The following is a 12291-nucleotide window of genomic DNA, read 5'->3' as shown; positions in this document are numbered from 1 at the left end:
TATAAAATGACTGAAAAGCTACCCGGAGGAGTTGCGAATATGGCCACAGAGAACGATGACTTTCCTTAAAGGGACTTCAGCTCCAGTTCAACAGATGGCGCACCAAATTTACTCGTAAACTCCAACCGCGCAAGAACAAGAGCACCGGAAGCGCGTTCGTGCCGTTTGCGTCAAAGGGAATGCACGATTGTTGAGTAGTAACGACTTGCATGATATCGGGATTACGTAATCCGATTACAAAAACCAAGACTTTGCAATTACGGGACAGTAGGTTTTATTTTACGAATCACGCTATTCCACGTTAATCCAGCAACGTAATCTGCCGACTGTGCCCGTAAACTTGAAAAGAGCCGTGTACGGCAGCTCTTCGATGAGGATGGAGAGGTCTCGTACATCATTTGACCACTGGCTGCACAAAAATAATTTCACTTTCAGAGAGTCGAGGGGTAGAAACATCACTGTTCAGTGTAACCTCTGTCTCCCAACAATTAAACTGTTATCCACTGCAAAGGACACCACATCTAATCTAAAGAAGCACTTGGAGGTACATGTTTGTACTTTGTTAGCATAAAATTACAAATCTAATTACCATAATTTCATATTGAATGTCATTAATGTCCAACATGTCCATATATCAAAACGTAAACGTTACAAAAAATACACAAGCATGCGTGCGTGTTGTTTAAGCGGCATCTTCCAGGGCACCACGCGGATCGAGGTGCATGTTGGCTGGGAGAAAGTTTAATTTGTGTAACGTTAGCCATTTAGTGTTTTGGCGACTATATAGATAATAAAAGTTAACAATGGAAGTGGCTTTACAGCAAACATACTTGTTAATAAACAAAACAAAAAAATATATATGTTTTTCTGACCATTAAATTAAGTTCATGCGTATTCCTACCCGACATAAAAAACACTGGCGCGTGTCAAAAGATGATTATCGCAGGTGATTGTGAAATACAAGAGATGAGATTTATTTCGAACGAAATAATTGATTTTACATTACAGACCTGGAAGGTAATTGTCTGAAAAAAGCTTACATTCTCATTCATGCAACCATTGTCATTCATTAAAGAATTTTACCGAAATCTTATAAAGCGCTTAGTGACTGACAAAATAGCAGGCCTGCACATGAAATGTATGATTTCTCATGTTAACGCATTCTGTAAGTTTTCATTTTTTTGTCTTTTTTATTTCCTCCAGAGAAAGCATTCTTTGCAGTTTAAGAAGAAACTATGCAAAGATGAACCAAGCAATTCAGGACATCAGGTTCCCGAATTTGGACCATCCGACACGAAACAACCTAAGATGGATCACACTCTGTACACATCCCAGTCAAAACTGAATGCCCTGATCTTCAACTTCATCGTGGAGGACGTTCAACCCATTTCAATTCTAGAGCAACCCGGGTTCCAGCGTTTGATCGAAGTGTTAAGCAGAGGCAAAACGGTCATGAATCGCAAGACTTTTGTTTCCAGGCTCGACGCAACATTTGATAAAATGAAAGAGGAGCTGCGAGCGAAACTCGACAGAGTGCAGTCACTGTGCACAACTGCTGATATATGGTCCGTTCAAGACCGAAGTTATTTCGGAATTACTTGTCACTGGCTCGAGGACAATTTCGAAAGAAAGTCAGTCGCTCTCGCCTGTACACGTATGTATGGTGGACACACTTGTGAAACGGTCATAGCAAAAATCCAAGAAATCCATTCTTCCTATAACATCGAGAGCAAAATCTGCTCTACTGTCACCGATAACGGAAGCAATTTCGTCAAAGCCTTCAGAGAGTTCTTACCTGAGGATGAGCGTGAAGTCGAAGAAATTCAGTTTGAGGATTTGGGAAAAATGCTTAGTGAGGGGGATGTGGGTGGAGACTTCTTTCTGAGTTATTTCCTACCACCCCACCAACAATGTGCTGCTCAAACGCTCAACCTGATCGCCTCGAAGGATCTAGCGGACGCCATCTCAAAAGAACCGGTACAGAGAGTGCACGTTAGCTCAACCGCAAAGTGTGCGTTGATATGGCAGAAAGCTCATAGCTCACAGATGGTGGCTGACATGGTGGAAACCATTGCAAATATAAAATTCACAGATCCTTGCCTGACCCAATGGGGCTCAGAATATAACTTTGTCCAGAAGATCATGTCGCTGACTGATGAACAGCTCACACAACTAATTGACATCTTGGACGTCCCAAATTTTGTTCCTGAGGAAACGGCATATCTCAGAGAGTATGCAGATGTCTTCAAACCAGTGGCTTTTGCGCTCGATCTCTTGCAGGGAGAACAAAAGTGTTTCCTTGGCATTGTGATACCGACGTTGCTGACCCTGAAAAGGAAGCTCCAGGAGAAGGCAGCAAACACTCAGTTTTTCTCCGAGGTCATCGACGGCACCGTTGAGGCAATTGACTCTCGCTTCAAGCAGGTGTTTAACAGTACTGACGCCAAGTTAGCCACAACCACCATGCCACAGTTTAGACTGTGGTGGTTACCAGAAGGTGAAAGAGAATCTCTGCGTGAACGGTTGGTCGCCGAGGTGTCACAGTTAGACCAAGGGAATGAAGAAGCCGACACAAATGGAGTCTCCGTTCACGAGGATGAATTCTTTTCGTATGGACCTGGAAGTTCTGGTAACAGAGATGGAAAAAGGGGAGCTGCCGAAGAGGTACGAATTTACCTTGAGGGCACAAACAAAGATCTGCAGTGCCTGAATGAATTTCCAGGCGTGAAAAAACTGTTTATCAAGTTCAATACAACGTTGCCCTCGAGTGTCCCGGTAGAACGGTTATTCAGCAGTGGGGGGAATATTTTAACCCGTAAAAGAAGTGCTCTCACAGATGAACAGTTTGAGCGTCTGCTCCTTTTACGTTACAACAGCAAAGTATGCACAATGGCTTTCGAGTAGTACATAGACTGTAACATTACTAGTGGTTATTACACTTGGCATTTAGTGTTTAGTTTTTTTATTTAAAGGGATAGTTCAGCCAAAAATGAAAATTTGTCATTTATTCACCCTTATGTTATTGAAAACCTGTGTATGACTCTTCTGTGGGACACAAAGCTATTTGAGAAATGTGTTGTGTGTGTAACCATATAAAAGTCAATAGGGCTCCATGTTGTTGGGGCACCAACGTTATTCAAAATATTTTTTTTGTATTCTGCAGAAGAAAGTTATACAGGTTTGGAATGATATGAGGGTGAGGAAATGATTCAAGAATTTTTGGGTGAACTGACCCTTAGGTGCATTATGTTCTTTGTGACATCACATGAATCAGTTAGCTACCTTTTAGGTGACATAAGGTAAAAGTGGGTCAGTGGTTAAGATTGTCAGTCTCTCATTTAATCAATAATGAAAAATTATCTTAAATGGCTGGCTTTGATAAAGAGATTTTTTTGCACGTCAGATTTTCTTCATAGCAAGTAAAATAAGATGCATTGTCCAGATCTTTGGGGGTAAAGTGTGATCTTGCTTTGAAAAGTGTGTCACACTTATTAGAAAATTGGGAAATTAAACCCACAACTACAAGAAAATTATTAAAATTAATAAGATTTTGCCCTGAAATGGTTGGAATGTTGACTAATGATGTGCTTGTTCAATTTAATATAGGCTAGTTTTGTAAACTATGTTTTTCTATCAACAGTTGAACCTTTTGTTTGTTTAGAAAATAAAAGAATGTTTGAACTGTTTTGACATTGACTTGTTTATTGGCTAGCTTGCCTTATTGAAATCTTTTAAGAAACTGTTCAAAGTGCCTAAAAGGGAGGAACCAGGCCCTGTCAGAGAGTCTATGTCAGACACTTTTTTTCAGTGGTGTATTACTTCTACCCTTTCAATTCTAGCTTTAACTATTCTTGCCTAATCAAATACAGAATCTGGTAACTTAAAGGGGTCATATGACATGGCTAAAACAGATATTATCGTTTGTTTTAGATGTAATGCAATGTGTATACAGGATTTAAGGTTAAAAACGCTGTATTTTCCACATACCGTGCTTGTTTGTATCTCCTCTTTGCCCCGCCTCTCTGAAACGCGTGGATTTTTTACAATGCTCAACGCTCTGAAAAGCGAGGTGTGCTATGATTGGCCAGTTAACCAGTGTGTAGTGATTGGTCGAATACTGCAAGCGTGTGACGGAAATGTAACGCCTCTTACCATATTTTTACCACTCTTACCATAGCAATTGTACTGACAGGTACACCCACCTTACTTGCATAAACATTTGGGCGGTCTTTGTCAAATCATACCACGATTTGATGTAGATTTGTGGGGGTGTGGTTACACGAGGCGTTTCAGGCAGGTATGGGTGAGCATTCGCTTTTAGATAGAATGCATTTTTGTTCCGACACTTTGCAATTTTACGTGTCTAATACATTCATGAGCAACTTATAACACACCAAAGACACGTATTCGCTAGGGCTGTGTATTGGCAAGTGCCTCCCGATACGATACATAGCACTATATTGTATCGTGATATGCATTTCGATACAATACACATTTGCGATATATTGCAATACTTTAAATAGCAAATGTAAAAAGTAGAGCTAGAAATACAACATGCTGTGCACCACCTGGGGTTTTCTGTAGTGATAAGTGTAAAAACATCCCTTACCTCTGCAGAGTGGCCATGATGTGGGAATAGGGGTGTAACGGTTCAAATTACTCACGGTTTGGTTTGTGTCGCGGTTTTGGGGTCACGGTTTCGGTTCGGTTTGTACTATGTTCAGGGAAAAGGGACTACTGACAAATAAAAATAAGAACAATTACAATTACAAGTAACAGCACAAATAAAACAACAGAGCAAAGCAGAAAATAAAATAAGATATTGTATATATACCTTTTAAGGTAGAAATGGATTAAAGTAATCAAAACATAATATTGCATATGTACAAATTAAATAAAGATGAATCATAATTGAAGTTACAGAAGCTATTGAGTCACAAGCAGTGAGTGATTTCCTTGACTTTTAACAGACAGCAGGAATATGCTGCTGTCGCTTTAAGAGGAATGAAACCAATCCAGTACACTGATACTGTACACATGCCTTGTTTTTCGTCCGTTCACTTAAGACATAACCTACTTTGTTAAGATACTCGACAAGAGGGGCATGTTGACCTACTTCGTGTGTGAATTTGTCCGTTTAAGCGCTTCAAAGACAACTCAATATTTGCGCCATGTCTGAGACTTTCCTTATGAGCGCTTAGGATCTTCTCACAGCGCGCAAGCGAATTTTCTTGTGCATCATCTTGCACTTAAATGTTTAAATTGGCAAGGCTTGAATGAGTGTAGTTTAAACAGCGACGTGCTGTTCAGGTCTCACCTGCACTCGAGCGCTCACAACGATGAAAGCATAAATGACTGGTCATATTACAGCATACATCAATCCTATTGAAATTTGTCTACGTTATTTGATTTCTTGTAGGTATTAAATGTGTAACCATCGACAAACATACATTAGCTGAACTTTGTCAGTCTGTTTTATGCATTACCATATTATAAATGCGTCGTCACATTTAAGATGAGCCGCGGTCCACCGAGTTCTCCACTCCAAGTTGGTTGGTGGTGCGTTTCAATTTTTTACCGAGAACCGTTAAACCCCTATGTGCGATGCATGGACCTTTAGATCAGAGGTTTGGGTTTTCAAACTGGATTGCGCCCCTCAAGTGGGTAGCACAGGGGAATAAGGTGGCTCACGCAAGTCACTTGACTGTTGTGGTGCATTACAGTAAAAACAATGAACATGGGAAGTATAAAACCTCTGGTTCATCCGTGCTGTAAATGTGCTGGTGTCACATCCGTGAAAGCACAATAAATGTCATTGTTACTTTTCTTAATAAACTTTTTGTCTAATGCACTGCAGTAGCCAAGTGACTTGTGTCATGACTTGCGAAGCCTACAAACAGCATTATTTTATATAACTCATTACTCCATTACTTATTTTGAAAACCAAAGCACACCCACACATGCTCGCTTCCACTTACTTTTGGCCGTATGTATATGACATGATTTTAAAAAAGATTATCGATAGTAGAGGTATCACTATCGATACACTATTGAAAAAAAAATATTGCGATAGTTACATGTATTGATATTTTTGCACAGCCCTAGTATTCACACCATATGACCCCTTTAAGATTTTTCCTTGTCACACAATGTTTGGCTGTGCCCAAAAGCTAACTTTTTTTTATAATGTGACACGAATGATGCCATGATGTAAGACTTGAAAATCCCATGACATTAGGCCATAAAAATCTTTAACCAAATAATTAGGAAACTCAATTGTTTATTGAACAATTTAATCATATTGGTGACAAATGGGATGAAGCATATTCTATTTCAGTACAAAAACAAAGATTTGTAGAAGAGGAAGTGCAGCAGTAGTTTTTTTCTAATCCATTCTGGCCTTCAGGGTGCGTGTGGTGATCTTATCCTTCTCACTGTAAAATACACACATATACCAATCAGCTCTCTCAAATCTCGAAACTGAATACCTGCTCACAGTTTTTTGACAATAAATGAATTGGCACCTTACATTTACTGCCAGTTACAAACAATAACTAGTATGGAAAACTATACAATTCCTAATTCTCAATCTCACAGTTTGGGAGTGAAAAAGACCAAGTGCATAACACAACCAAACAAGACTTCATGTGATGTTTTATTTTGCTTAAAAAAGACCTAGTGGTCGTATTGTTAGTTAACCGAAGAATAACAATACTTTTTTACTAAAACTATTATGTGAATTTAGTTAATGGCTTATACTACCCTAGAAACAGGATATTTTATAATACTTACACGACATGAACGACAACGCCCATTCCAGACACTGCATCTCTGTCGACAGCATTCAGCATGGCCTGTGAGATGGTCTCAAACAAATCCTCCGGTTCCTACCGAACACAACAACAACAAATCCATCATCCAAGTTAGATGATGATACAAATTTCCCCAATGCCTCTCAGTGTTGTTGTTTTTTTACTCACCATGTCAGGTTCCCATAGCGACTCACACATGCCGTACATCTGCTCTGAGCAGGTACCGCTAACAACAAAGTCTTCTGTAAACATAGGGCATCCGATAAGGTCCAGAGAGCATATGAAGGGTTCAAAGGTCTTTGGGTCCAGACCAGCAATCACAGGCTCAATGTAGTAAGGCCCAAACCTAAGACAGTGACATCTCAGAAGTTAATAGTGCACTGAAAATCCATTACAATAACAAATGAAGATGGCAGAAACACACAAAAACATGAATTTAAAGTAGATGTTTTGTTTGTTGTTACACCAGTTTATATTAGTTTTCCTCTCTGATACAAATTCCTATTAGCAGTAACCACAGGGACGGGTAAGTGTTTACCTCTTCTCGTACAGAAGGTTGGACACCATGCTCATGAAGGTCTTTGGCTTGATCTGTCGGCCTTCCTTCAGTTCATACAAGTTCAAGCGGAATTTCAGTCTTTGAGATCTAACGAGGATAAAAGGCAAAGGGGTCAGTGAAAAAATTAAACAATCCTCTTCAATGTCAACTAGGGTTGCAACGATATACCGATACAGCGACACACGCCGATTTGAACGTGCACGGTTATTATACCATGAACAATTGCATATTACCTGTTTAACATAAAACTGAAAAAAAAAATCACCTGCGCGACTTTTTTCCTCTTGGCGGGTCACACTTTGAAATTATGTACACTCCGTGCACAGTACACACGTGCAACGGAGAAAATGGGAGAGACGGAGCCCGATACATCTCATCTCCATCCCCGCCAAAAAGAAGTTAAAATCTGCAGCATGGGAATACTTTGGGTATAGAAAAAAATGAACGCGGGGTTTTCGTCGAGGGCGGATATCCAATTAGCAAAAAATGTGGCCGCAAATTGTCTCCAATAGTAGGAAATACATCCAACATGTTCGATCATATTCGCGAACACCATCCCTCCGTGCAGATAAAGGTATGTCGGATTTATAACTTTTGATTGCATCATTTCCATGACGCAGTGGACATACTGATACAGCAGTGAACATTAAATGTCAAGTATAACGAGGATGTCACGTAAAACGCGCGATTGGATGGATAAACATTTTTTATATGTGAATATTAAAGCGCGAAAAGACTGCCATATAAATATTTAATTCGCTTCTTTCTGCATGCCTATGTGTAGCCCGTTTCATCTACATACTGAAGTAACTTATCAATGCATTTGGTAATGCATTTGTATGTCATCATAAAACAGAATCTAGAAGGAAAAAATCCCGTTTATGATCCAACTTTATAGGACACTATTCTTAAAATTGTAATATCTTACCCCTCTTTTTGTTATTAATAAAGTTTTATGAATTCAATTTATACACACAACATTTTAATAAAAATAAAACATTATAAAGCTCTTGTTAACCATTTCATTCTCTCAAATCTCAGTGTATTCCCTGTAGAAATTATTAAATTATTTTTCCTTTTTTGTAATTCGGTTTATTATCATAATTCTTTCTTTAGGTTCAAGCTACCTCTGCAAAGCCAGCTTCTGATCCAGCTCAGTCAAACAGTCTCTTACTGATAAGAATTATTATGTAAAACCGGAGCATCCACCCAAAAATTAATAGTTGAAAACAAAATAGTAACAATTTACCACTAAAACATGCATGTGATGTCTGTTATGTTTTACATAGTCACAATGGCTTCATGATTTCCTGAAATCATATTTTTTAATCATAAAACAAAGGCTTAAATTAGATATGTGCGAGGAAAGCGATCACATAGAGAAACAGTTCAAACTAAAAACACATCATAATATATGCTTATATTGAGCAGATATGAGGGGAACACGATCGTTTTTTGAAAATGTTTGTTCGTGAGTATATTTAATATAACGTAATGCGAACTTGCAATTGCTACACTTGTGCTGCTGGTCAGCCGCGAGGTGCGCGCTCCCATTGCGACGAGAAAGAAATATGTAACGTCACCGCTCATGCGCGAGACGCACGCAAACATCCAAACGCCTCCGTTTAGCGCATGTTTATATAGAAAAATTATGATAAAGTAGCGCCGCGGCATAGAAAGACGCATTCTGTGTGAATGGCCGGTCACAGTGCAACAGCGAAAAAGGACCCCATTGAAACAGTGACGCGCTTTGCCGCGTTCCGCACGTTGTTTAAGCGACACACACCGGTAATGCGGTATATTAAAAAAATAATATCATAACAAAAATACACACCGGTATTCGGTATGAACAGGTATATCGCCCAGCACTACCCTAATGTCAACGCACCAACCTAACACACAATTCTTGTGTTCAGTATCATGTTATATGTTGCATTTGTCATTGTATACATACACTGTCTGTACGTCTGTGGCCAAGCCGGCCAGCCCAATGAAGAGTCTGTCTCCCATGGGGAAAATTTTCTGAAAGTCAGTGGTCACCAGTTGTGCTTGGATACCAAACCTCCGGTCTGACGCTATCGCCACACAGTTCTTTCCACGCATGGCCATGACGGCACCTCCGTTATATGACATAATAGACTGCAGGCAAAACAAACAAACAAACAAATAATAATGAGACCAAACAAGACAACAGACCTAACTAGTTATGCATTTAAATAAATATGCTTTAAATAGTCTTATATACACTAAGTTCTCCATTTATTTGTATTTATTTATGCTGATTATGATGTACATGATGTCTCAGCATGACTGCACATTTCACTCAGACAGGCTACAGCAACACTGTTACTTTCGTTTTAAACTACGACCTATTAAAAACATCAAGCACAACTGTACTCACTCCACACAAATAAGCTTTCAGCACATATATTACTCTGCTATTCAATTGCAAACATTACTCAATAAAAAGCAATATACGCTGCATGTAGAATAAATAAGTTTTATCACAACATGAGAAAGATGAGATGACAAATAAGCTAACGTGCTAATATACGCAATAACACCCAGCACACTAAATTTGTTAAAACTTCATACCATGATGCCGGTTATAGAAGCGGGTACGCTATGAAGACCTGTGTGGAAATTAAAAAATGCAAGATAGGATTAAATTATGTTCGTTTTTGAGCTGCAGACCGGTCACACACAGTGACTACACAGTTTCTTTAAGCGATGATGAGAGCTGTTCCTGTTGCCGACGTCATTTCCGTTCAGTCAGGCGTAAGTTATAGCGTCACCGCTGGACAAAATGCGCACGTGCGTTGTTCCGCAAATAGGCCTTTATAAACATATGAAGAACATTTAATCTGAAATCTAGAAATTCGTGAAATGATCGTGATTTGTTTTAGTTTTTTTTGTAAAAACAAGACAACCTCTTGTACGTCCACTTCATCCCTATAGGGGACAGTAATGCGTCTTAGCCCATTCGCCTCGACAGAGTGCCCAGCACAGAAGAAAACATAATGCAAAACAAAACAAAAAACTAAAATGGGGTCGGACGAAGGACTCTTTAAATGTAATTAGCATGTTGTTCTCCCGACAAAATGTCGGTTGATACCTAATATGATTGTTTACATAATTATTTACAAAAAATAGATGCTGCACCAAAAAACCAACTGATGCAGTACCATCCCAAATTTGTGAATATATTATGCGATTCAATCCACTTTAAAGTGGTAGTAAGCTGCAAAAAGTTTAACGACCGTGTTTTTGTTTTTAGGGAGTGATGCAAACACGGCAGATTTGATCATATGGAGAATCAGCAACAGCGGTCTGTTTACAGGAAGGAGAAATGCAGCCATCAAAGCTTTTGAGTGAGTAAAACAGTTATTTACTAAGTGTAAGTATGCTTTCATCTCTTCTTATCTTGGACATGCTGTTGTTCTTTTTATCCCCAGGCTGTATGTAAAAGAGAAAGAGCTGGAAGGGAAAGTGACACCTGCATGGGTTAGAAAAAAGTGGGAGAATCTGAAACAGAAGTACAAGGTGATGACATGCATTCAGCTTTTCACAAGTCACATGTTCGCACAAATCATTACAAGTGTAGTTCAAAAGATGTGAGTCTTTCTTTCTTCTGTTGAACACACAAGAAGATATTTTGAGAAATGTCTCATTGGTTTTGTGTGCATACGATAGAAGTCAATGGGGGCCGATATTGTTGATATGTTCTTCAAAATATCTTCTTTTGAGTTATAAACAAGAAAGTCATACAGGTTTGAAATGACATGAGGGTGAGTAAATTATGACAGAATTTTCATTTCTGGTTGAACTAACCCCCTTTCAGTTAGATATGATTTTAGTAATGGACATCATTGATTTACCCTTGATCATTTTTGCAGGACCTCAAAAGTCTCAACATGGTTGGGGGAGACACAGGAATAACAACCTGGAAGTGGTACGCAATCATGGACAATGCCCTCAGTAGCGAGATCACCCTCAACTCCTTCGTTACACCTGTCCACATGTCCTCGTCTGCCCAGGATGCTCCGCCCACCAAGCAGAGGAAAGCAAATGATTGGGTGATGGCCCTGCGTGAGATGGACAGGCTGCACGAGGAACGGGAGAGGCGAGCGGCGGAGAGAGAGGACGAGAGAGACAGGCGGGCCGCAGCCAGAGAGGACGAGAGAGACCGACGCGCCGCAGAGAGAGAGGCGGAAAGAGACCGAAGGGCTGCGGAGAGAGAAGCAGAGCGAGAGAGACAAGCGCTGGAGAGGGAGGAGAGAAGGGAGAGAGATATGTTTGCGAGAGAGGAGCGCTGGGAGAAAGAAATGCTGGCTAGAGAAGAGAGACAGGAAAGGGAGTATCGAGAAGGAGAGGAGAGGAGAGAAAAAGAAGCTGCTGCTAGAGAAGAAAAACTCTTTAAGATCCTCGAAACTTTTTTGTCTAATAAGTAAAACAGTTACTGACATTAACATATTTCAAGAATTGCGTATTTTGTACTAATAAACTATCGGAGTTCGTATTTGTCATCGTGTGTCTAGTTCTTTTGAGCCAAACAATCATTTTGTGAATGTATTATGACTGGTTCAGAATTGTGGTTCTTGTACACCAGAGCATGTTACATTTTGGACCTACAAGATTAATCATATCTACAGCTATGTAAGAAACAATGTAGCACATCAGACGTGCTACAAATCATGTTTTGATTTGTACTACTATCATAATTAGTGATAGAACATCTTTGTCAAGAAGAACATATCAGGATACGTTTACAACATCGGTAGCATAGTTTGTGAGGCCAGATTAACCCACATTTCAATCCCACACCTCAACAGTTTTATTTTGGTATCTTGACACCCAAAACTTTGCCAAACCAAATTTGTGCTACATTTAACAAGCACATTGTATAAAGAAACTGTTAAA

The 12291-nt window shown here is 39.5% G+C and overlaps 3 protein-coding genes across 3 annotated transcripts; 2 read left to right on the top strand and 1 right to left on the bottom strand.

The window, feature by feature from the left end:
• Positions 1-157: 157 nt before the first annotated feature.
• zgc:161969 (uncharacterized protein LOC569044 homolog) lies at positions 158-3642 on the top strand. The gene is made up of 2 exons (XM_057338655.1): positions 158-544; positions 1204-3642. Exons 1-2 carry the CDS (start codon positions 371-373, stop codon positions 2902-2904), a joined length of 1875 nt encoding a protein of 624 aa, XP_057194638.1. The 5' UTR covers positions 158-370; the 3' UTR covers positions 2905-3642.
• Positions 3643-6276: 2634 nt separating this feature from the next.
• Positions 6277-10118, bottom strand: psmb3 (proteasome 20S subunit beta 3). Its single transcript, XM_057338489.1, has 6 exons — positions 9967-10118; positions 9326-9510; positions 7351-7458; positions 6981-7158; positions 6793-6887; positions 6277-6434 (listed from the first exon to the last, which is right to left on the bottom strand). Exons 1-6 carry the CDS (start codon positions 9967-9969, stop codon positions 6386-6388), a joined length of 618 nt encoding a protein of 205 aa, XP_057194472.1. The 5' UTR covers positions 9970-10118; the 3' UTR covers positions 6277-6385.
• A 45-nt stretch (positions 10119-10163) lies between these two features.
• Positions 10164-11890, top strand: LOC130557062 (uncharacterized). Its single transcript, XM_057338488.1, has 4 exons — positions 10164-10444; positions 10649-10742; positions 10827-10914; positions 11268-11890. Exons 1-4 carry the CDS (start codon positions 10417-10419, stop codon positions 11820-11822), a joined length of 765 nt encoding a protein of 254 aa, XP_057194471.1. The 5' UTR covers positions 10164-10416; the 3' UTR covers positions 11823-11890.
• Positions 11891-12291: the final 401 nt, after the last annotated feature.

This window comes from Triplophysa rosa, linkage group LG7 (genome assembly GCF_024868665.1).
Source record: "Triplophysa rosa linkage group LG7, Trosa_1v2, whole genome shotgun sequence".
Taxonomy (NCBI): domain Eukaryota; kingdom Metazoa; phylum Chordata; class Actinopteri; order Cypriniformes; family Nemacheilidae; genus Triplophysa; species Triplophysa rosa.
The sequence above is the reverse complement of the archived record's forward strand: the minus strand, read 5'-3'. Positions and strand labels throughout refer to the sequence as shown.

Coding starts and splice junctions, on each gene's coding strand:
- zgc:161969 (XM_057338655.1), top strand. CDS start 371: ATGAGGATGGAGAGGTCTCGTACATCATTTGACCACTGGCTGCACAAA. Junction 545..1,203: donor ATCTAAAGAAGCACTTGGAG/GTACATGTTTGT, acceptor TATTTCCTCCAG/AGAAAGCATTCTTTGCAGTT.
- psmb3 (XM_057338489.1), bottom strand. Junction 7,459..9,325: donor GCCACAGACGTACAGACAGT/GTATGTATACAA, acceptor TATCCTCGTTAG/ATCTCAAAGACTGAAATTCC. Junction 6,435..6,792: donor GGCGTTGTCGTTCATGTCGT/GTAAGTATTATA, acceptor TGTATTTTACAG/TGAGAAGGATAAGATCACCA.
- LOC130557062 (XM_057338488.1), top strand. CDS start 10,417: ATGGGGTCGGACGAAGGACTCTTTAAAT. Junction 10,445..10,648: donor GGACGAAGGACTCTTTAAAT/GTAATTAGCATG, acceptor TTTTGTTTTTAG/GGAGTGATGCAAACACGGCA. Junction 10,915..11,267: donor ATCTGAAACAGAAGTACAAG/GTGATGACATGC, acceptor TCATTTTTGCAG/GACCTCAAAAGTCTCAACAT.